Source organism: Buceros rhinoceros, unplaced genomic scaffold (assembly GCF_000710305.1).
Source record: "Buceros rhinoceros silvestris isolate BGI_N320 unplaced genomic scaffold, ASM71030v1 scaffold11500, whole genome shotgun sequence".
NCBI lineage: Eukaryota > Metazoa > Chordata > Aves > Bucerotiformes > Bucerotidae > Buceros > Buceros rhinoceros.
In genome coordinates, this window is record NW_010387926.1 from 11,305 (window position 1) to 35,978 (window position 24,674).

The 24,674-nt window shown below is 40.7% G+C and overlaps 1 protein-coding gene across 1 annotated transcript; it reads left to right on the forward strand.

The window, feature by feature from the left end:
* Positions 1-499: 499 nt before the first annotated feature.
* TMEM47 (transmembrane protein 47) lies at positions 500-6,413 on the forward strand (the record flags this gene model as incomplete). The annotated part of the gene is made up of 2 exons (XM_010139654.1): positions 500-640; positions 6,235-6,413. Coding segments are annotated over 2 exons (320 nt in total), but the record flags the coding sequence as incomplete, so codon positions are not given.
* Positions 6,414-24,674: the final 18,261 nt, after the last annotated feature.

Sequence of the window (24,674 nt, forward strand, 5' to 3'; positions counted from 1 at the left end):
ATTCATGCAATGTAGCCTTGGTACTTCCCAAGTGACAAGTGTATAACATGAGCCTCCATGCATTTTCCTTCCTCTGTCATCCTAATTAGCTCAAGCAGAGGCTTGACTTTCGCTCCCTTCAGTGAGAAAGCTATGATGGACTAGGGGTCAGCTAACATTATGCTAGCTAATCCTGTCCCAGCCTCAGTTTCTCATTCTAAATTGGAAAAAGAAAAAACAGGGCACGAAACTATTCAGTCTTAGTTGAGCCAAGATCCCAATGAGGCCAACTAAGCCTTGTAGAAGTGTGGGAGGTTGCGGCACTTTGCTCCTGAGTTGCATCTGTTGTATAAAGGTGTTTCTCTAATTAGGAGAAAAGAAATCCAAAGCACACTTGTTTATTTACCCGAGCCTTGATGCAGCCTCTGTTCCTCATATTCTGCTGTTTCTGTCAGGCCTATGGAGTTGTTTTACTGCAATTGTATCATTATTTTTTTCCCCTCTCTTTTTTTCCCCATAGACTGGCAGATAGCTACTCTTGCTTTGCTGTTGGGTGGTGCTGCCATTATTCTCATAGCTTTCCTGGTTGGGTTGATCTCCATCTGTGTGGGATCTCGGAGGCGGTTCTACCGACCAGTTGCAGTCATGCTCTTTGCTGCAGGTAAGCAGATTACCAGCACTATTATGAAAATTTCATGAGAGCAGCTTCACTTTTGTGAAGGAAGACGTGCCTTGTTCCGCATACTAATGCAGAAGCGTTTGGTTTACTTCTGTGTTAACTCCAGTGAGGCTTTTCAGGATGCCGACTCTGCACAGCATTAATAATTTTTGTAGTTGCACTACTATTTTTAGTTCATAAACAATTATTTATTTGGATTATGTTTATTGTTTTGTGAAGTACATTCAGCGGGGGAAACTATGGAGGACAGATCTCAAAGTACCGTTTTTAATCTGTGACTTTGTGCTGCTTGATGTCCTTATTTTTATTCTTCATGCAAAGCCATTTCTGTTATTTTAATGTTCTTCCTTTTACAATTCTAAAACAGGAAAATTGATGCCTAAGTGTGACTTGAAGCTCTGCATGTGAAAATAAATAGGATTATGTTGCAAAGTGTTTATATATGCTCCTGTGCCATGAGGAATTAATTTCATTGTGTCAGCTTGCTTACTTAGTTATTAATTTAACCAGGTGTCACAGTTAAGTCCCTGTTTGGTTTAAAAACATGAAAATGGAACAGTTCATATAAACTACAACAAAATCTTAAGGGAGACGTGTGAATCTGAATTGTCTGTAAGACTGGTCCAGTGAGATATAATTACAATATCAAGTCATCTCCTTCCGTACATTCTGGCGTTCTGAGGCTTAGTCAGCACGGCTGTTTCTGTTTCTCCCGAGATTCACCAAGCGTGGTTTGCCTTCATCCTGTCACTCATACCTGCATCGGAGCCAGCAGCTTTAGCTCCTTCTGATAGCCCATAATGAAGGGAATGACGGAACACAGACTTAGGAATATATTAAAAACAGACACTTACAGGGATATGAAAAGATAAGAGCGCTGAAATTGCAGGGGTTTGGGAATGAAACAAAGCTGCGGAGAAGGCTCCTGCTGCCCCCTGCTGTTAACGTTGCTGTGGTTGAGCCACAGCACTTCAAGATGGACTTTTATTTGCTCAGGAGATACTGATAGGTTATTTAGTATGCTTTTAGGAAACGAATGCAACCTAGGGTCAGATTTTCTGAGTGGAAATTATATCTTTTTGTTCAATGTGTTGCTTTATTTGCTTGGTTGAATGAGTAAAGGCACTGATGTCATTCATTTAAAATTTAGTATTAATTCTGAAATTATAAAGCAGTTATGGGCTGTTAACTTTGAAGGAGATGGGATTATTGAATTTCTGTAGTCATTTCTTATTTGGCTTTTGACTTAATTTCTCATAATATCATGTAGTAATTTAGTAATTATCAGCCATACACTGCCCACCTTGCCATATTGCTTATTGAGTATATAGTTAAATTTGTACCAAAAAAAGAAACAACATTCCCCAAGAAAAATTTTCCCCAAATCCTGCTGTTTAGCTTAAAGCTTAATCTATTCTCCTCCTCTTAAAATTATCACTAGTCTTTACTGGGGAAGGTTAGGAGTAGGGGAGTTAGTGGTTACTTGCATCAAAAAAGAATGTATATTGATTCTTTAGCTTTGGCTCTGTACGTGTGCATGTGTGCATAAATAGCCATGACCCGAAACCTGTAAGAAGAAGAAGAGAGATTATGAGTCCAAGATAGACTGCCCCATTCTTCTTCATTATCTGGCAGATCTGAGGAGAATCCTTTTGGGATTTGATGCTGACATTGTCGGTATAATTTCCTACAGATTTTTTCTTTGGTGTCAGCTGTTTTTAGAGGTGAGTATGGACTGGCATATCTTGAAAGAATTATGGAAAGCATCCCCTACTGAATAGGGAAAATTAAGATTGCAGTACGGTGGAATTTGTGCCTTATGCAACTGTCCGTGGATTCAAACCTTCACCTGTGGATTTCACAGAAGATTTTTGAGGATAAACCCTGCCTGGTCCCGTGAACCTGCTGACAAGACCAAATAGTCTGTGTGACTGGTTAGGAGCCTGCCAGCTGCCTCTAAAAGAAGGACATGAGGATGAGTTGCCCAGAGGCATTTAATGCTCTGTGTGAGTGTCAGGTAGAAAACGTCACTGTGTGGGAGAAAGGACAAAATGGAAAAGTGGTTTCCAGGCACTTTAGAGTGAAAACAGTTGGCTCCAGGCACTTTTTTCCTTTCAGTTTTGACTTGTTTTGATTTATTTTTCTTTTTTCCTCAGCTTCAGGTTTCAGTTAGCAACTCTGTAGGTAAGGAAGAAGATTGACTGACTAGGACTGGAAGACAGAAAGCAAAAAGGAAAAGAAAAATCAACCTAGATGCTGAGAATAAGCCAGCAAGTGATCAACAGATGTGAATGTATTTTAAATGCATCATGTCAGCTCTGTGTAATGAGGAGAAGAACAGGAGTACCTCAGGCAATAGAAAAATGTGGAGCATACAGAGAGGCAGTTGTGAGATTCTCATGCATGAAGCCGTCTTGGCTTACAGCTCTTCCCAGCATTTTTGGTCTAGTAGAGGTCACTAGCTTCTGTACTTGCTAGGATGTCTTGGTGCTTATGAACTGCTCTGGCCCTGAAAGCTGCATCCTAAGTGCAAGCTCACAAACTTGTTAGTGTAGAAGTGTCATGATATGGTTACCAGATAACTGAGTGCAAAATGAGTCTTAATTTAGGGGCAGAAAGAGAAAGTGTAATTGTCAGAAGTCTGCAAAGGCAAAGAAAGATGGTAATTTAAAAGATGTTTGCCTTCTGGGACTGTGTTTTAACAATTTTAGCAACGTTTAGAAGAATTTTGATATTAGTAAGCTTTTAATACATTTCACAGAATGTTTTTACATTTAAGATAGGGAAACAGTGGCTAGGTGAAAGTACTGTATGTGAGAGAGTGAAAATAAGGATGGCACATAATATTTGGAGAATACTTAGAGGATGTACCTCTGACAGAGTCAGAGTGCAGTCTGGCTGGATTGCATCCTGAGTTCTGTGCTATTACCGATTTTCATAATGATGTAGAAGATAGAATAAAAGTCTACATGTCAAATTTTACAGTGAAGCTAGAAAAAATGCAGATACATTGCAGGTTCCTTCCTACTCTACATGGGAGAAGCAGTGACGAGAGGCAAAAATAGTGCAAGACGATGTCAGTGGTCTGCAGTGTGGCTGTTTGCACTGGCCAGTTGCTTCCAGCACATCCTTTGAGTTTTACAATAGCGTAGCTGGATCAGAAGTAGCAAAAGCAGGAACCCTCACTACAAAATTGTCTAAAAGACCTGTTGCTAAAGCAGTAACAACAGCAACATGTTCTTCTTCTGAAAGAATCACTTTTTTTGTTTTGTTTTGACAAGCCCAATCTGTAGATTAAAATTCAGCGTACTTCATATGTTAGATTGAGGAAAGGTGGAGAGCTTCCTTGGCTGGCACTTGACACACACACACACACACACACACACACACACACAAAGCAGTTTCTGTGACTCAGCAGAGATGCTTCATCTGTCATTTCAGGAAGCCACTAAAAAACTTGCCTATTTCTGTTCATCTTAGGAAATCCTTTTTGACTTTGAATAGTCTTAAAGAAGTGTCTGCAAGCTGAGCTTATGCTCAGGTTGTTTTGGGCATAATGATGCTCATTATAGAGAACTGGAATGTGTCATCTTTTCATAAGAGTAGGTGCTTCCCCTAGCATACCCTGTCAAAATTCCTCCAGTGTTGTGCTGTGTTTTCTGAGCTGGCAGCCAAAAAATTATATTAAAATGGAATAACACACAGTAACACTCCAATAATTTTAGGATTAAAAAAAATCCTGTGGATTTTTTCTCATCCACATGAGAAAAGCCGCTGTTGAAACATTATTCAGATTGTCAGACTCAAGTAAGAGAGCCCAAAGTCTAGTCTGTAGACTAAGGGGTGTGGGGAGTTGGAGACCTTTCCAGTGAGTGTTTTGTAAAGTGTTATCACCAAAGGTTTAACGAACACTGGAAATCATCTCCCCATGCCCGTCCCATCTAGAGGACAGGCAAGCATTAGTCTCTTAATGAAAGGTACAGTTTGACAATGCTGAAGAATGTATGTGGGAATGAAAAGGCAAATAACAGATTTTAAGTGTGCGAAGTGTTCAAGCAGTAAGATAATATAATTAACATTATTTTATTTTCCTGTAATTTCTGAATGTAATTTCAGAAGGGCTCTGTAGTCCAAAGCAGTCTTCCTGTTATCCACTGGTGTTTTATATTGGGATTGGCTTTCTAACAATTCTCTAAATAGTGTTTGTTCTTCTAACAATACCTAATAAACTGTAAAAAAAAAAAACAAAACAAAAAAAACCCAGTTAGTATTGAAGTAGTTGCTATGGCATTACATTGCATACCATCAGAGTATGTCTCAGGCGTGCAAATATTTAAGCAGGTGCTTAACTGTGCGGATGTGCCCTCCCTGCCTGTCATCAGGGGGCTGGGGTGGTTTGCAGAGGCAGTCGGGTGCTGAAGTCTTCAAAAACTGCTGGTGTTAAACGCTGGAAGGGAACATTGCCATAAGGCCAGATCACGTATTTGAGGGGCAAAACCGATGCTTTTTTCATTCCTGTGATGTTTAATCTTCTGTGTGTGGTGGAACTAGAGGCCTGAAGAATCACTATGTCATACAGCCTGTTCTTACCTTCAAGTGTAATTTTCACCTGCTTACCTTGGAAACTATTGTCACAATTTTTTTGTTAAGAGTGTACCTGAATTTAAAAGAGAATGGGTGCTGATGAGACTGAAATCCTCTTGTGAAAATTGAAGTTCTTCATATATGTATTTTTCTTTTCAGGTTACTGTACGTGGGTTTTTTTGATGTAGCACAATAATTAACGGGTTTGCTGGATTATGCTGCAGACCCGTGGAACAGGCTGCAGGAGATCTGGCTTTCTCAGAGACTGCGCTGTAAAAAGTAGTGATTTCTATGCTTTTTACTGCCTTGGATTTGATCTGTTTCATTAGCTTTTTTCCATCATGAAGCATTTCTGACCCACCCCCTATATTTGTAATACAAGGCAACGTTTTGCTAGTTGGAAATTTAGTGACTGATCAAACTTCATAGGTTCCTTAGTATTCTGTGTAACAATATCATTAATTCTGATTACAGTACACAGTAATGCATATGAAATATGTAATTCAGTGAGCCTCTACTGAACATAAATATTATCAGCTACTACAATGAATTATTTCTAGGCTAAGTAAATGATTTAATTCTGGACTATATTTCATAATATTAATTTATTCTTGCTTCTCCTTTTGACATATTTATAATAGCTATAGAACAAGTGATCTAAGTCATTATTCCTTCCGTAATAATAAAATTGCAAACTAAAATATAAAGGAGAAACAGAAAAGAGTTGGGAAAATATTGCTTTCATTGTTTATTTCATGGGCATCTGAAGGATCGTTGTTTTGCCATAGCAGTAACAAGGGAATCTGGAAGAACTGCTCTGTTCTCTGTAAATGACATGAAGGTGGTTGACACTCTTTTTCAAAAAGAGTCGTGCATACAAGCTAGAAATGCACCAAGAGCATTTTAAATGTGAATTTGTTACGTGATGTTTTCCTTATTTTGTGGAAATGAATTAAGGCTGCTTCTGACATACGGGTTTTTTTCTCTTTCAGTTGTTCTTCAGGTGTGCAGCTTAGTCCTTTACCCAATCAAGTTCATCGAAACGGTCAGCTTGAAAATATACCATGAGTTCAACTGGGGCTATGGACTGGCTTGGGGTGCAACTATATTTTCATTTGGGGGTGCCATTCTTTATTGCCTGAACCCTAAGAACTATGAAGACTATTACTAGAATCATTTAATGAAAAGAAAAATAACAAAAGGATTACCCCATCTTTTCTAACTCACAGTTTTTTTAGAACACTTGTGGAGCACCAGACAGTCTGCTCTGTTGATAAAATAGCCTTTGCCTTTTGGGTGTGAACACTATAACCAGCTTTTACAACCATTTCAAAGAACTGCAAACACTAGGACTGTTGATCGTACATAGGCAGATGCTGCAAGCTGCTGATACATAAGCTTCATTTTTTCCTGACAACAAGCAAAAGGATCTACATGACAGCTGTCATTGTGAGAAAACTAGTTGGAATGAGAATGCAATGCCAGCATCAGCTATTGCCTTCAGGGGAGCAGCTGCTATAGGCACCGTTTAGAAGTTTCCCTGTATCATAGAGGATTCAGATGTCTGATAAGCAGGCAATGGCATCTTGTACAATAGGCTGTGTTGGCCCCTTGTTACTTGCAACTAATTCCTCCAGAGCTTTTTTGAGCAAGTGACTGTGTTGAGGGTAGTGAATGTAACTGGTTAATGACTTGTCTAATATCTGCATTCAACAGTCTTCTGTGAGAATAATAATAATAAAAAAAACCCAAACAACAAGCCACCGGCCACACAGGATTTCCTGAATTGGTAATTGACATCACCGTGCCAGCTGTAGCAGATTGTTGAAGGAAGTCCAAAGCTGGAGACACATGCTTCTGTGTAGTTGGAAGCTGTCTCAGCTCTGAGTATTTTGCTGGGAGGGTGGAGATAAGGGGGAGTAGAAAAGACCTCGTCTGTCCTGGAGGCATCTAAAATGTATGAATGAATTGCAGTTGTCCTGAGTATCCGTTTAACTTCCGAACTTAGTCATGGAAAGAATGCATATGGAACAACTTCAGTTGTATTTTTGGAAGGTATTTGTTCGTATAAATGAATATATATTATACAAATATAAATGCAGAGGGAGAGAGACAATTCATCTTATAATATGAGCTGTGATGCAGTGGTTAAAGTACTAACTTGGTACACATTCTCGAAAGTCGTGGTTTGGTATTCCCTATTTTGTTTGGTGTTACAAAATAAACATAGAATGGTTTGTCTTCTGTATATGCCCTTGTACGGACTCTGTGTTCTGGGAAATGCTTGAAAGTTGACATCAAGTTAAGGTAGAACTGGACAAAATAACTACTTGCTATTCCATGTGTAATCTAGTACTTAAAAATTCTTTTCCAAGGCTGTTGCAAAGAAAAAACTGCCATTTTTAAAAAATCTAGTTAGGTTGCGAGTGTCTCTGATCAAGAAAACACCGGAGACCCCATCATGTCCGTATGAAAACATTAAACACTTCAGGAGGTAAGCTCTTGTTTTTAAAAGCTGAGTTAATAATGGACTGGCGGATGATTACGTGCATCTAATTACCTCTTGCTTAGTATGTTTCCCACTTAAAACACCCAGAGACTGTACTCATGAAATGAGACCCAAGGTAAAATAGGGAGAACTTTCACATGAATTTAATCCGCATCACTTTTATTTTTGTTTACGATTTGGATATTTTCGATTAATTATGAACATATTTTTGTACAATCTAATCTTTAGAAATAACTATTTTTTTTAATGGAGGAATTTAAAATATATTCTGTGCGGACCTCTGCAAAAGCAGATATGCTGGCGTGGCACATCCACCTCTGTACAAATGGTTTTGCCGGTTCCATGGAAGAGACTGCCGAAATTAGTCAATGTTAAGACCGTGACTACAGTGTTCGTGCTTATGCCAGTGTTGCAGGGTGCAGAGGGTCTGCAATGACCGTGGGACCTCAGGGCTGCCTTTAGGTTGTTGTGAAAGTATTGCTGACGTCCAGAAATGTTCTATAAAACTCTGGGGCTTTCTGGAGTTCAAGTTTCACTAACAGGGCAGAACGTACCCTATCGGCAGTCTTTCCAGGTCGAGTGGTCATTAATTGGATTAGACAGAGCAAAATGATAGCTTGACTTGGAAGGGATTGTATGGCAATGCCTGGAGATCAAAAATGATGGGAGTAAAAATTGTGTCAATTTGCTTCACAGGCACCAGCGAGTTTGTAACTCTGCTCTTTATCCCCAGAGTGACTTAAAGCAGATAGTATCTAGTTAACTCTGTGTGTTCTGAACAGCTGTGTAGTTCTGCTTTTGTTTAGCAGCATGGAGAACATTGTAGTTTGGCATGGAAATTAGGTTCATGTGGAGAAGCCCACTGTGAGAAGATGCCTGCAACTGTCTAGGAGGACGGTGTTTTGGTGTTGACATTTTGTGGCACTTTGCCTTTGCTAGGAAGGTACAGTCCTGAACCCGAATTGGATCCATTAGTTTGTCGAATAATTGTTGTTTACATAGAGTTTGAGCGAAAACAACTGTCAGGCCTGAGGTATGTACAAATTAACAGCGTGCTCTCTGAACGTCAGCCGGCTCTTAACAGGAAAGGTGTTCAGGCGAAAGATTTACAGACATGAATACCTAAACACAAGGATCTTCATTCAGTCATATTTGAGTCAGAGATCTGATTTTCAGTCTCAACACCTGCTTTTCTTCTTGAAGATAACGCAGTCTCTTAGGACCCACCTCTCAAACTCTTTAGGTCCTTTGGTATTGGGCATCTAGTGTATGGGTTTAGGTATCTACCTTTGGATTATGTTGCTACTGTCGTTTTTTGCGGTTCCCCCCCGACCATTGCCAATTTTGGCAATGTATTCTGTTTCTCAAATTCTGTTTCTCAGTACTAAACTAAAAGTAAATACATTACGCTGATTTTTTTTTCTAGCCATTAAAGGATACATATCTGTCTCTTGAGTGTACGTATGACAAATTATTCATTTTGTATGTTGTGCTTGTGTCATGCCACCATTATTTCAGTTTTTTGGCTTTATCTCACTGGCAGGATGATTCTGCCACACAACAAATCTGTTGTTTTTCTTCCAAATATATACGAATAAATATATATATATAGCAAACTTGCAAGCAGGGCTAGTTATTTGTATTTTTTAAGCTTAAAGTATACCGTCCGGTGCTGACAAGTACCTTGCACCTCTTCTGGATTTCTTGCACAACTTCGTTTAGCTTTTGTAAATTTTAAAATCAAATAGAGAGAGACCTATGTGTTTGAAATATAAATGATATATATGGATTAGCATGTAACTGTATATTATTAAACATGCAATGAACTGACTGGTAAGTGAAGTCTAATCTTATGGCTAGCAATGTAATTTATTCAGACTGTATTTTTGTACAGCGCAGTGCACACTAACCTATTGCCTCTGTGTCCTCTATAATGCCTAAAACTGTGCCTAGAAATTTCATTTCTGTCTTTGAAGAAAAAAAAAAGACAACTAAATGCTTCATGTTGTTGATGGTATTGTTTTTTCTGATGTTGTTCTTTATTTATTTTTGAGAAGTGTGTGGTATGTTTATTAAATGAATCCATCAAAATACGGTTCATTTTAAATGGTCATTGTTAGCAGGACAAGACACATGTTTTTTTATCAAAACTTTTAAGTTTGCAGTTTTAATACCATTTCTGCAATTCACGATTTTTGTAGCTTACATGAAGTTTTATGTGAAAAAGTAACTGAAATAAAATTGTTACACTAACCAAATGTGCCTGGTTTGCTCTGAGTAAAATATATGTGGGTTTTTGTTGGGCAGTCTGCTTAGGCTGATGTGTATGCCTGGTACAGTTACTGTACTAAAGGAGTCTTAACAAAATACAGAGGGGGAGAAGGGGAGGGATGCAGGATCATACCGATGTAACCCCTCCATCTCACCTGGTTACAGACCAAGCAGCAGAGAGTAGGTGTCTGGGTGCCACAGGGCCCATAGCACCTTTACAGAAATTCAAGTATTGTAACAGGAAAAAACCAAACTGGTTTTAATGTGGTAAGTAACAAGGCCATGTGCTGAAATGGGAATCGATACTGAGGAACTTGTTCCAGTGGGGGAATTTATTAATTATATATAGTTTTCTTTTTCACATTTCCAATAACTAATACTTTTTTTCCATTTTGATTCTGAAAGCTGGGTTACTTCTCAGCTTTAAAAAACCCATATACTGTTTTTGAACCTGAAACATGGTGTTGCAAGAATGCAAAATCATGTTTAAAATGCTGAAGACATGATGCTGTGTTATTTCTAGTGTTTGGTAACCTACGGTGTTCCTCTGCATCTCTGGGTCCTCGTGAGCCAGCAGCAGCATGAAGACTCTGACCCCAGAAAGCAATAGGAGAAGGGAGGACAGAAGCCTTGGCATCAGTGGACTGTTACAATGAGCAAGTACAGGCACGAGGGTGGGGTGCGCAGAGTGGAAATTGTCATGGAAAAGCAATTCAGAGCAGAGAGCGAGTATGATGGGGGCAGGGAGGGACAGGGGGTGTCTGAAGATGTGTTTTCTTTTGAAAAGAAAGTACAGTAAGGGAGGAAGTTCATAGGAAACGATGAATCCACAGCCATTGCGGAGTGAGGGAGTAAGCCAGAGGTGATGAAAGGCCTGTTTCTTGAAATCTGCCTTAAAACTCTGGTTGTCCTGAGCGTGGCATATTCCCGAAGGCTTTGACCTCGTTTTAGGTCATCTGTGTGCCTGCATGTTGGCACGAGGTCAGAGAGGCCCACTGGCTTACCAGGAGAAGAAATTAAGTGTGGGGTGAGGATGCCTTACTCACACCTGGTGTATCCAAACACACTGAATGATCGGAGACTAGCTCGGCACGAACGGGCAGACCCTTGGTGTGCCAAAGACGACGCAGCAGACTTGACGGCCTTGAGTGACATCTCGCAATGTGTTTGCTATCCACTCTGGTACGCATTCTGCTGCTGAAGCAGATGAAGTGTGGCTGGCTGTGCAGCACATTGTGAACAAGAGAAAATGTGTGGAAGATGGTGTACGAGCCCAAGTTTGTTCCTGCCAAAATGCAGTTTGAACATAAGCAAGCCACAGAGCACTTGGCGGAAAAAAATGGTTCAAGGTCTGCAAGTGATGCTGAAAACTCCAGTGTACAAACTTGGGTGAACGTAGCCAAAGCAAAGCTTAGGGACTTTACAAAGTCTTCTTTAAATTGATATTTTGGTGTCTAGTCTGCGGACAGGGAGTTGTAATGCTTGATTTTTTCTGTACCTTGAAGGAGTATTTCCCAAGTCAACATTTTTGTGTTAAATGTACAGATGCTTTTCCGGTAGCTTCGAAGAGGACTTTAAATCTTCCAGCCATCCAAAGAAGCCGAGCGTTTGTCTGAAATTTGATGCAACAAGCATTGCAGCTTACAGGAAGGCTGAGTTTTGTGATTTTTCTTCATTTTTAATACTTAATTTTTTCAGTTAAACCAAGTTTTCTAATTTGTGAGGAGAGACACTGGATGCAGGCAACCAGGTGGAAAACAGTAGTTTGGTGTCTCATTAAGAGCATGGTTTTTACATAGTTTCCCCACAAGAAACCAAATGGGTCTGCAGTCCGGTACGCCATTGCCTACTCTTACAGCGACTGGTTTGATTGGTGTATAGAAACTCCTAATTTCTATGAAGAATGTATGAATTATTAGTGAGTGAAATATAGATATCCAACTGGGTTTTGAATTGTAACCACAAATTCACAAAAGTTATACTTAACAATAACTGCTGTTGCTGATTTTACTTCTTCCTTCCTTTCTCAGTCCATTTTCTTTGGCTGTTTCAGACCTGTGATATCATACTACTGAACTACAAGTTTTGATACATAAAGGAATGACTATGTTAGGTCTGCCACTGCAAGAGAACATCTAAAGGCACTCGCCTGGAGAGCAGGGGGACAGAGCCAGGGTCGTGTTGTCTCTGGCAGTGGGGTTATCTTGGTGGAAGCAGCATATCCTAGAACAGACAAATGGTGATTTCTGTGTTTCAAGAGTGGTATCGGGGTTGGGTTCGGTTCCTGATTGCATTGCAGATCCTCTGCCTTGCAGCTTCCCACCCCCTCACGTATGAGAGGGAAGGTAATAATTTGGCACCTTTCTCTCAAAGGTGCTGAAGAGTCATATGGCTGAAACACCTGAAGAGTGAGTATGGGACAGGCAGCAGAACTGGTTTGTGTACTCTAAAAGGAGACTGCCCTTCCCTGGGATCAACCGGACATGCTTGATGTGGGTAGTATGTTGGAGTTCAAGGTAAAACAGGGAGCGAGAGCAGGATTAAGCAGTGAACAGGAAGGCTGATGGCCCACGTCAAGGTGAGGGATTGCCTGGGAGAACTAAATGATCTTCCTATCTGCAGAAGGTAAAAGATCCAGAGTGAAGCTCCAAAGGTGACAAATACGACAAGACTCCCAAAAGAGCTGTTTCAATTCCCTGAGAGGTGCTGGACTGCAAAGCAGGTTTGGAGGCTTTTGTCAGCTCAAACCCTGAACACATCCGTTACGCCGAAGGTAAGCTTCCTGCTGTGCCTTTGCCCTTGTAGGCGCCTTTGGTTGTTACGTACCTTCTGAGCATCTCTGTGCTCCGCTGCGCACCACAGCTAAAACCCTGGCCTGAAGGGAGGTGGGGCCCACGGTGCGATGAAGTTTAAGCTGGGCAGGACACAGTGGGACTTGGCATCTCAGATCAGATGCAGACAGCTGGGTTTCCTGGTGAATATGAAACTAGTTGTAACTGAGATAAATTGTAATAGTGCGGCAGGGACAAAAGAATTTCTGCAGTAGCAGACAAGCCTTGGTATATAACAATGACGAATGGATTCATAAATGTCTTCCTAAAGAAGAGGAATATTTTCTGAGTGACTCGGAGCTGCTGTTGGCCTAAATACTTACCTTTGTCTCCAGGTTGCTGTTCTAAGAGCTATAACAGGAGGCAGAATCAGAGACATTATCTTAAAAACCTGTCATTGAGAACAAGTCATGTTTTTTCCTCAGAAAATTTTATAATATTAGAAGCATTTAAAATGGTTGTGAAACCAACTCTTCTATAATAATTTCTTTGTTGCTACATCTGCTAGGTTTCCCCCTTTCAACTGCTTATCTGTTGTTCTTATCAATATGAAAAAGAAAGCTGAAACATTTTAGCCACTTGGAAGTTAAGAGAATAGGAAAGAAAGGCTGAACATTATACTTATCTTGGAATAACAAGAACTTGGGGGAAATAATTTCAGCTCTATGAGTTGATAGCTCGGTAGTGAAAATGTCCGAGAAAAAGTGAAATGAATAGCAACTGAAGAATACGGCCCCTCTTTCCTGTGCACACAAACTTTGTTGCTATCTGTGGTCTATCTTCTTCCCATGATGCTACAAGAAAAGAAACATTTATTTCAGGATTTATCCTGGTTATCATCTTTTGGAGTAAACATGCCTGCTGTGTAACAAAGGCAAACTGGTATCAGGAATTTCCAATGGAAATGTTTAGAATACCTAATTTCCAAGGCCTAATTGGAAGCAAGTTAAGTTATTACATCAATAAAATCTGCTTGAGGGGAAGCCAAAAGGGATTTATGTAATGAAATAAGAAGTCCTAACTGGATAAAATTATTTTCACTGAGGCACATCTAAAACTCTTTCAGCTGCTGAATTAAAAGAAAACCTACCGAATTATTCTGATTTTTTTTAACACATGGACATTTTAACATAATGCAACTTGCGAAAGGAACACAGGCAATGATATTCCGAGAAGCCTAAGTCGGAACAGATTGCGCTCCATTTGTTTGAAAACAACCCTCACCTGACTGAAGTGCAGTAACGTTATACTCCCTACCAAACATCTTGTAATTCTAACATGCTTATTTTCTGGCTGTTTTAAAAGCTGTGAGAGTGTGACAACGTGGTGCTGTAGGGCTCAGGTTTTAAAATACCAGTTCTCTTAGGAACCGTATGTGCAGATCCAAACTATACGCAGCTCGTGCCTTCGTCCTGGCAAAGTGCATTTGATGCTATTTGCAGCTTGCAATTCCTGAGTCTCGTGGTCAACAGCTAAAGCCCCAAGATTTTGACTGTTCTGTGTCTGCACAAAAGAAGTCTGCGGCAGACATGGGAAGGGTGGCTGGGAAGGAAGCCATTCCTGTTTTCTTACAAGTTCTTCCTCTCCCCCTGCAGTTATACGCAGACCTGTGCATGTCTGCGGCCAAGGACTCTCCAAATCAGGAGTGTGCAGTCCAGCACGGCTGCTGCTGACAGGCTTTGTGCGGATGTCAAGATTTGTGTGCATAACATCTGAGTAAGTGAAGTTGTAACCAGCTAACCTGGTGGTGTCTGACCAAGTCTTTGCCTGACTCCTTAAGAACCGATGTTGTCACAAAGTGGGCCTTGCTCTGGTGCGTATGTGTGTGTCTAATAAATGACCTACACTCACACACTGAAGACGATGAAGCTTTTTGTACAGGCAAAATCTTCTCAGGAAATAAAACGTATTACCGTGTTGGCAGCGAAGGATATGTAACTATCCTATCCTAGTCTTATTCTATATACAGAGAAATTGGAATACCATCAAACACACGTACTTGCTTTCAATGTATAAAAACTTAAAACATGTATCAATAGAGGGTATAGGGACACCATTCTAGGATGCTGTTCACAGTATTTCTTTTTAGCAGAGCTTAACAGAAGACAAAGCAGCTGGTCATCTCGGTAAGAAATTAAGAACAGGGAGAAAAAAATGAGGACTTCACAAAAATTAGCAAGCATGAAAGTTTCATTATTCACGGGATACACTTCTTTAGCACAAAAACTGGCAATTGGAGTCGAATGTTTCCTCAAACTTGTGTTTTAATGAGGAAGTTTTCTTGCTCATCAGGTAAAGGTTAAAGCTGATGCCGCTTTGCAAACTTGATTTACTGAGAGATCTGAATAGATACAGGTTAATTATTTGCTTATGGTCAAGCAATTCACACCTCTGATTCAATTTTGTGGGTCTTCTGCAGCAGAAGGTCCGAGAATAGTTACACTAATTCTTTTAAAGATCCGCTTTTTAGTACTGCAGCAAAAGTTTACGAAAAAGTCAGATCAGCAGCCTCTACCTCCCAACGCAGTCACATATCTGCAGAATTCAAAGCACAGTTCTCTAGAAGCTGCTAATTGCCTGTCAATCATCTGGCACACTCGCAGCTCACGCATTTTTGCTATCGACCTAGCAGATTAATAGTATAACCCAAACAAAGGAACAAAGGCTAAACTGTGCAGTTGGGAAGGGTAATGTGCGGTCTTTTCAGGCCAAGATTAACAGAGAAACAGAAAAATGGTGTTCTTTGTAAAACTAAAGCTGCAGTGACCTTAACTCTGGCAAACAGACTGAATGAGTTCAGCACTATTTGCCAGCAAAACCTGAAACAGCAGTGTTTTACAAAAAATAAAAAGAAAAAAGAAAAATCCTAAACCTTATATCAAAAAGTCTTTCCAAGCAAAATGAAGTAAAATGAGAGTTAATTTGGTTTCGCTTTTAGGAGTCAGCAACACAGCTGAAATGATTCACAAAGCAATGCTAGAAACTGTTGACCATTGTGCCACAGCTTTATGCTGAATGTATTTTTAGTATCTGTGTAAGTCTATTTTCAGCACAAAACAGCACTGTTTAAAAAAGAGTGTTCAAATGTTCCTCTTCTATCTTTGGGACTTGTGTTCTTGGATTTAGGTCAATCAGAATAAGGGTACTGTTATTACTGAAATTAATGTTTTCATAGCCACTTGTATACTCATCATAGCTAGGGATCTCAGCTGAGACTAGGGCTCCAGCGTGCTAGCGGTGAGCCAACTCCAAAGGGCAACCCCTGAAGATTTCCAGTCTCTCTACTATGGAGTTTCCAGCTAAAGCTTCATAATTAGGATTGCAGTCAGATTTACTTTCTAAGTAGAGCAGTGCTGCATGAAGAGAAGAGGGTGACTTGGGTGTAGATTGACTGGTCAAAAAAAAAACATTTTAGCTACCTTTCTTGACATTTACTTGGTATGAATTAATTAATGGGCCTCTGCTCTTCCTTGATTTCTTGAAGCAGAGTGTTTCCAAGGGTTTAATGACACACAGTTCTCCCTTTGCCTTTGGCTTTTTATTCCTGCTCTCTACATCCACGTCCACAACCTCAGTTGCTCTAAAACGGTATTTTTCTAGGATGGTATGATAAATCTGAGTCATTGAAGTGATCCGCTACACAATGAAGTGGTTGGGAAGTATTCTTATCCCAGACCATTTCAGCAACAACCAGCAGAGGTGAGCACCAGCAAGTGGGCAGGGAGGAACTGGAACCAGCTGTGCTGCTGCACCTCATCGTCACACTCTCAGTCTCTTACTTAAGAGGACGGGTATTCTCTTCATTGCTGCTCTTGCCAGTCCCAAATAATATCTGTTTTCCAAGCCAGATGAATCAGAAGCCCTGGAAAATCTTAAAAACCAAAAGTCAGCAGAAATCTGAAGCAAGAATTGGCTGTTCTGACATAGTCTGACCTCCTAACGGGCCCGGGAGGCTCACCCAATAATTTCTGCAGCAATCGCTTAAATTCTCTTTGAGCAGTCCTTCCAGCCTCTGCATTGCTCCCAGTGGCTTTGGCTCAACCTTGCAATGTCTTTCTTGCTTATAGTCTCATGATCAGTTTAAATCTTCGTTTGCTGCCGAAGGTCCCTGAGCAGCGGCCACGTGTTTGGTCACCTTTGTGTATGCCCACAGTTTAGCATCCATGCTGCTGTACACTCGGGGTGTCGAGGCAGCTAATCCCAGAGAGGATGAAACCCGGAGTAGTTAAGGCTCCTGTTTAGGATGAGCCAAGGCCTGGAGTTTGAAACCACTTCCTGAGTGTCTTAAAGATTTGAGCTTTGCCACAGCCAAACAAGAGGAAGACCAGGAGGGGCAGTGGATGAGGAGCCTGGCGTTTTGCAGGTGGTTCCCTCGGGCTAATGACTGAAACACAATCCTCAGCGAGCAGCAGCAGCAGCAGTGTTGGGAGTCTGTAAGATGCCTGCAGAGATTTCAGCTTGTGTTAGGAACAGCCGTGTGAACCACATGTCTCAACTGGCTGTGGCACAACTGCCTTAACTCTCGGCAGGCCACTACATACTCTCCAAAAAGGTTCACGTACTTCCTATGGAAACCTGTCGTTTTCCTGACTGATATCCTACTGCATCAGTGGCCTCCACCAACTATCCAGTGGCTGAAGATAAGGAATCTAGCTTCTCTTTCAAAATAATTAATTAATAATTCTTGTGGCTAACTGTTGGTCTGAAAAGCACAGGTCGGATAGCAATCCTCAATGTCTGGCTTTGAAATTTAAAGATAATTTAAATTATCTTTGTGACTTAGTGCTGCCATTTTCATTCCCTCATTACAGGCACATAATTCATAGGGATTTCTAAAATGCAGCCCTAAGATTGGATTCAAGTTTTGGTTTGGTAAATATTCTACAGTATTAATTTGAAATTTTTCATTGCTAGGGATATTAAATTCAGTAAACTTATTCATTGGCCTGTAAATTCTTGATAAATTATAAGATATCCACCCTTCTTTAGTGGAGGATGTAATAAGCACTATTTAATCTTACAGTAATCAAAGAATAGAGAACTTTCAGCCTGGAATCAGAGCCAGGAGACTTTCAATTGCGGTCAAAGAAACTCAAGTAAGGGCATATATTAAATGCAGGTAGAAGAATATTTCAGACCCTAGAAAATCAATTGAGAAGTAATGAACATTGATGAACATATAAAACTTGCAGATAGTCTCATTTATCCATTGCGAGCTTCAATAAAGGGCATCTCATTTGTCTGCTGCAGAGCTGGAGCAGGATGGATTACACTACGTAGTGAATATTTTGGTTTGCATTCTATTGATCTGAGGGGGAAATACAGATTGTGTTGGAGAGTATGAACTGGGTTTAAAGCCACTAAAGTCAATGGAAAGATTTCTTTTGACTTTGGGGGTTTTAGAGCAGCTTACACCCGAGAAGTGTAAGTTGCACAATCAATATAAATTGGTTACAAAATCCTGGATCAAAATGAAGAGTGTTTTCTGTCTGGCCCAAATGAAAAGTAGCTACTTCCTAGCCTTTTCTTCTACAAACCTAATCACATAGGACAAAACTACAATCTTAATTTAACAGATTGTCTCACGTACAAGAGGTTACATCCAGTCTGTGCGTGCCCTTAGAGGCTCATGCATGCCTGTATCCTCCCACCTTGGCTTTTGGGCTGCCTATAGATTATGGGCATAAAAACCTAAATAGTTAGATACTACATAAGAATTTTGTCCAACATCTTGGAATGATACTTCACAGATATGGCTGTAACCCTAAAATTATTGTAACCTTAAGTGCTAATCTGAATTGTACCGAATGGATTGTGCCTGGCAGTGGCAGCGCTCAGGGGTACAGCTGAAGAGAAAACCATCTTTTGGGGGGAAACCGAGCACCAGATGCTGGGAAAGAGATGAGAGACGTTAGAAGGGCGAGCCTTTGCCCCTGTGACTGAGGCTGGTTGGAACATCTCCAACAGGCAGGAATTTCTTCTCAGCCTCCTTCATCAGTGTTTGAAGAGTCTAAACTCTCAAACCAAAGGAAAAGAGAGACACCCATGTCCAAGTATAGTCAATGGGTAATGGACACTGACTCTGTGGAGACAGTGATTTTAAATACGTGTGCTCTATATCTTTTTGTTCCATTAATGTTTGAAGTTATGTTTACTTTTTAAAGAGCAAATGCAGAGTAGGTAATGTTTGGAATAGCTACTGAACTTCACTTCCAGTTGCATCTGATTCTGACAGGCAGTCAACTCAAAATTGCAGATTCTTCTTTGCAATACATGCACAAAGACCATAAGATGGCCCTTTCCCCCCCCCCACCCCCTTTTTTCACTTTTATTTTAAGGTATTGGAAAACTCTTTGTACCCCAGAACAGCAGGACAGATTTCTCCTGATACTTGAAGAGGCACAGAGAATGACAGTGGAGTTCAACTCCCGTGTGGTACAATTTGGCCTGAAATAGCAGAAAGGTAAGATAGATATAATATGCTGTATGCTAGTGACAAATTGTTCACTAAATTGTTCTCTGATTTTGAGAACTGCACGTTGCCTTTAGATAATCATTATGAAAAATGTGAAAAATCATTACCAATAAAGATGTCCACATGCATATTTTTAAAAAACCCTTTAAACAGACATTAGAAATTTCTCACTGTGCTATTTAGCCTTTTCTGAGAATTGATGAGTCCTGCTGAGCTTTGCTTCGATTCTAATATAAGTCAGAATTGATGTGTAATTTGTTTTAGAAACTGATGACGTTTCAGATACGTGCTAGTTTTGGAGGGAGTGTAAATTAAGATGGTTGATGAACATGTGGCTACTTGTACTTCAGCTGTATAACTCAGTATTAGAAATGCACTTCTGGGAACAATAAAAAGTGCTGAATGGGCTTGTAATGTTCACTTAATGACAAGGCAAAAAGGAAGGTCTTGGACTACTGCAGAGAAAAGGATGCTTTTGGCAGGATGAATGATTGCATTTCGGAGCTGGTTTTCAGTGGGACTGTGGGTGGCACTAGCAACGCTTTTTGCAGGAAGACTATCCTGGACAATATCCTCTGTTCAGGTTCTGATTCTGCTCCCCTTGCCAGTCCTACTAGAAATCAGGAATATGGTCAGATTTATACAACCTGTCACAGAACTGCGTGTTATCACTTCCTTTTCTCCACATGGACACCCTGTGTCTCTGCTGGCTCACACCTTTCTTCCAGCACACTACCATCAGTCACGCAGGGAGAACGCTGAGTTCTCGGTGTGCTAGATACTGGACAGCCTCATCAAACAAGAACAGAGCTGATGAAAGCCTCCCACCTCAAGAGTTAGTTTGGTGTTCAAGCATAGGCGCTTGCGAACGGTATAAAATCAGTCACCTTCATTGTCAGTGTAAGCTGCAGTCTGGCCCTAAACTTGGTGTCTCTTCAACAATGACAAAGATAGACCAAACCTTTAATTCCCTTTTGTGCTATGTATCAGAAAAGTCAGTTTTAAATAACTCCTGAGTATTTCACGGTGTCATAGGCCACATCTTTGGATCTATATCCACTTTTACAATTTTCCACTACTACAGCTCGCAATGGATTTCTTGCACTTCAAATCTTGAAACAAGCCAAATCTTACTTCTGCTTAGCATGTTCTATAAGTGCCAGATTAAAAGACAGCTGCTAGCATAATCCCTTTAGATCCAATAGTTACAGTCAAGAGAAATGGCAAAGATTATTTTACCCCAGATATTGTGAGTAACTATAGTAGGCTTAAATACCAAGATATCAGCAGCTGCTCAGAATATCTATTCCTCTTGTAGCCTGCACATTACTTTTCTGGGAATGGGAAAGGAAATTGTCTTTTCCATAGGTTTTTATGGTGCTAGAGTGATTTATCCCCTTTTCTTGCAAAAGGCTGGAAGATGGTGAGATCTGGAACCACCCTTAAGAGAGTACCAATGAACAACACGTACAATGGAGCAGCAGGGGAAGCAGAGGAAATTATTATTATGACCTTTTATAATGATGGTGATGACTGCCAGAGCCAGTTACTGGTTTTTGCTCTCTCCATACCCTTCCTACAGTTTTCTCATCGCCTAGAAGTGGAAAATCATTATGTCTACATCTTTTCTCAGCATACAGCAATAGCATCTTTCAGACAACATGGATGCTTAATTCCATCCCATACGGTCCCACTCTGGAAATGAGATTAAATGGACTAGGTAAAACATTAATTTCCATGAGTTCTCTACTTAATTACCATCCCAAACTGCTGCAAGATCATCAAGCTTGACGAAGAGTAAGAGGAAAAAAAGCCGTCTTCTGTATTTTACATTCAGCAGCAGCCACACTGCATTTATCTACAGCAAAAATGCTTGTGCATCTGCTTTCTTCCTAAGGCTTCAATGCATACTAATTATTTTCTCATGTATATTAACTAGGATTTTATAGCTTTTGCTGCTTTGTGCACTGTTTCAAATCTTTATCCTGTAGCTTTTCTGCTATCTTGCTTGCTTAGAGCTGAAAATATTTTTTCGTAAAAGTCTGGTGCAAAATCCTTTTTGTATACGGGCAGTCTTGTAAGTTTACTAATACGACATAGTACAAAGACCACACTCTTTAGACAAGCCTTGTGTTTCCTGGGTGAAGTGAAGCACTGAGGTATGCTGACGTGAATTGCTTTGATCTGTGATGTTTCATTTGCATCCAACAACGAGCTGGACAGGCCAAGTCCCTCCGTAAACGCCAAGGGGCTCATCGCAAGCCCTCGCACTGATGACTAACCTTAACATCACACATACTTAGTACATATGATTTACAGGCGTTACAGGTTTTTAAATGAGATCACAGCTCTAAGCTTTGTCCTTATTGTTTTGGTTCCGCTTCCCACCATTTCTTACCTGTGTCTTGCTTTACTTGAATTCCTAGTAAAACATCACTCTGTTTGAAATAACTCACCAGTCTTTGATGTACCACTCTGATGTTTATTGAGATCTTGCTCTGCCGTTTTCATACCAGTAACTTTAAGAGGTTAAAGTGTATTTTTTCCCGTTGGTTATAGGAAGAGAAACATTCCTTCAGCATACCAAGTCAGCAATTTCCTCCTCTCTCCTCATTTAGCCAGCACTGGAAATATCCTTTTCTATATTACTGCTCGGCCTAAATAATATGTAATTCACAATTGGTATTAATACTGCATCTAGCCATTACACCTTGCTCTGCTTCAGTAGTTCCCTCCATGGTCCAGGGGTTGCCTTTATTAGCAGGTCAGCCTGAAAAGTGAACCTACTGGAGAAGAACTGCAAATAGGATTCCAAATCCCCTCCTAACTGTTCTGACATATTATCTAATCTTTGCAAGCCCATAAAACTTTAAGATTAGAACTACTTACACATTTAACTTTATAATACAGTCACACTTTGCTGATTTTGAGCTTTCTCCCCACACACATAAAATTCAAACAGATCCAGTTTTTAATTTATTGTGGGAATCAGAGGGTGAGGATAATATATTCCAGGTAATGCACTCAAAACATTTATCGATGCTAGTTAACAGCTAGAAGCTTATTGTGTTATATATTGAAGAGCCGTTCCCATTATCTGTGACGAAAGGTGTGGTCGGCTGTGGTGAAAGAGATGTGGCCTTGTGTATAAGGCTGTACGTACATCTGGCTAGGCCAGCTCGTCCCTTCGAAAGGCAGAATCAAAGCACGGCTTCTGTTTTAAAACAGTTGCACTCAGTCCATGGCACCCTTGACTGGTTGGCTGATTCAACATATAATGCTCAAATGAGGCAAGACTCTGGAAATTGATTCTATAAAAGTATATTATGGGAACTTTCCACATTTGCAATATCATAGGACATTTCTTTCACTCCGTTTACATATTACTTTCATTCCTACCTTCCATATCCCTGAACCCTAGCTATGACAGTCACATGCTGCCACCTGGAATAATCTGCAACAAAATTACCTCTTCTTGGGTAATTTGCTTTACCTTTATTAAATTACGTCTACTTCCTTCACTACAAAGAGGAAAGAACACCTTAAAGTTTAGAGCTACCCTAAGATTCAGGGAGCATATGCAGAATTCCCAGGTCTCCCCAAAACTTCTTGAGTGATTCTTGGAGAATCTCTGAATCTTTTCATATTAGTCTTCTTCATTCTTGTGAATGGGGCCACAGTTTGTTACCTTTCTACTTAGTATGGTTAGAAGCCAGCATTAAGAAGATATATACCACATGATCAGGTAAGCATACTAAAGAGGATCCCCAGAGGATCCAATGTCAGCAGAGAGTCCATTCCTAAGGGTAAAACCAACCAGAATTCTATAATACAGTTCTATAGGTTATTTAGGTGGAAACACTGAGGACATGGGAGATCTGCAGAGGTGTCTCGTTTACCTCTTTTATGTTTGCTAAATCTGCAGAGGTAGAATCACAAAATCGTTGTCATCATAGAGTTTGGAGGTTCACCTGGAGGCCAGCTGGTCCAGTCCTTACTCAAAAATGGGTCAGCTAGACAAGGTTGCCGAGCTGAGATTTGAGTAACTCCAAGGATACAGTTCCCACAGCCTCTCTGGACCTCTGTTCCAATGTCCGAAAACCCATTTTCCTGTGTCTGATTTCCTGTGTTCCAGCTTGTCCCTGGTGCCTCTCACCTTTCCACTGTGCATCTTTGAGAAGAGTTTGTCTTCTCTACATTCTGCCATTAAATAGCTGTAGACTTCAGTACCCCCCTTGACCTGTCTTCTCTCTAGGCTTACAAACTCTGATCTCTCAGCCTGTCCCCATATGCCAAGTGCTCCAGAGCCCGGTCTACCCTGGTTGTCCTGTGCAGGACTTGTTCCGGATTGTCAATGTCTTTCTTGTACTGGGGAGCCCAAATCTGCACAGTCCTCCAGATGTGTTCTCACAATTGCCAAGCAGAGGTTAAGGATCACTCTCCCGGACTTGCTGGTTTCACTTCTACTAACCCAGTTATGTTGTTGGCCTTCAAGAGCCCATTGCTGGCTCATGTTGAATTTGTCCACCTGGACTCAAAGGTCGTTTTTGTGGGCGTGACCCCCTGACCGGTCCAGGAACAGCCCAGCTAAGCCTGCTGTCAGTCAACAGCAGGAGGCGTGTTGTTTAGGAGGAGACAGAGGGGTTGTGTCAATGGGTGATTGGAAAGCCAGCTCACCTCTGGGCAGGGCAGTGAACTTGAAACCAATCCAAGTAAAGCACGTAAATCATAACATCCCACGGAAAACTGTAAGTCTATGAGATAAGAGAGAAACTACGCAGTTGCAATGTGCAGTATGTAGGTGCCGCAGCAGCTTGCTGCAGTTGTATTTCAATAAAGGCTTTGTGTGCACACAAGCTGTTGTCGCATTGTCCTCCCTGACTATTCGCGACGTGCGGTGACCCACCACAGTTTTCAGCCAAGGTACACCTCAACCAGTCATTCTGTAAGTTCACCCTGTAAGCCTGTGCAGCAGGTTGTTCCAGCTTAGGTGCAGGGCTTCAGTTTTGCATTACTGGCAACTACATGGACTGATCATGGTGGTGGAACTTTGAGCCGGTTGTCCAGCCAATTTTCAACCTTATTAACTATCTGGTTTTCTAGTCCTTATTCCCCTAAATTGGCTATAAGGCTCTGTAGAAAAAAACATCAAAGACCTTACTAAAGCCGAGATGAACAACAGCCACAGGTCTCCTGTCATCCATGCTACCAGTCATCACAACTGGTAGATGACTGGTAGAAGGCAATCAAGCTTGTCAAACATGATGCATTCTTGATAACTCCATCTGGATCTCCCAGTTACCTTAATCTTGATGTGCTTGGAGAAAAATCAAGAAATGAAAGCTT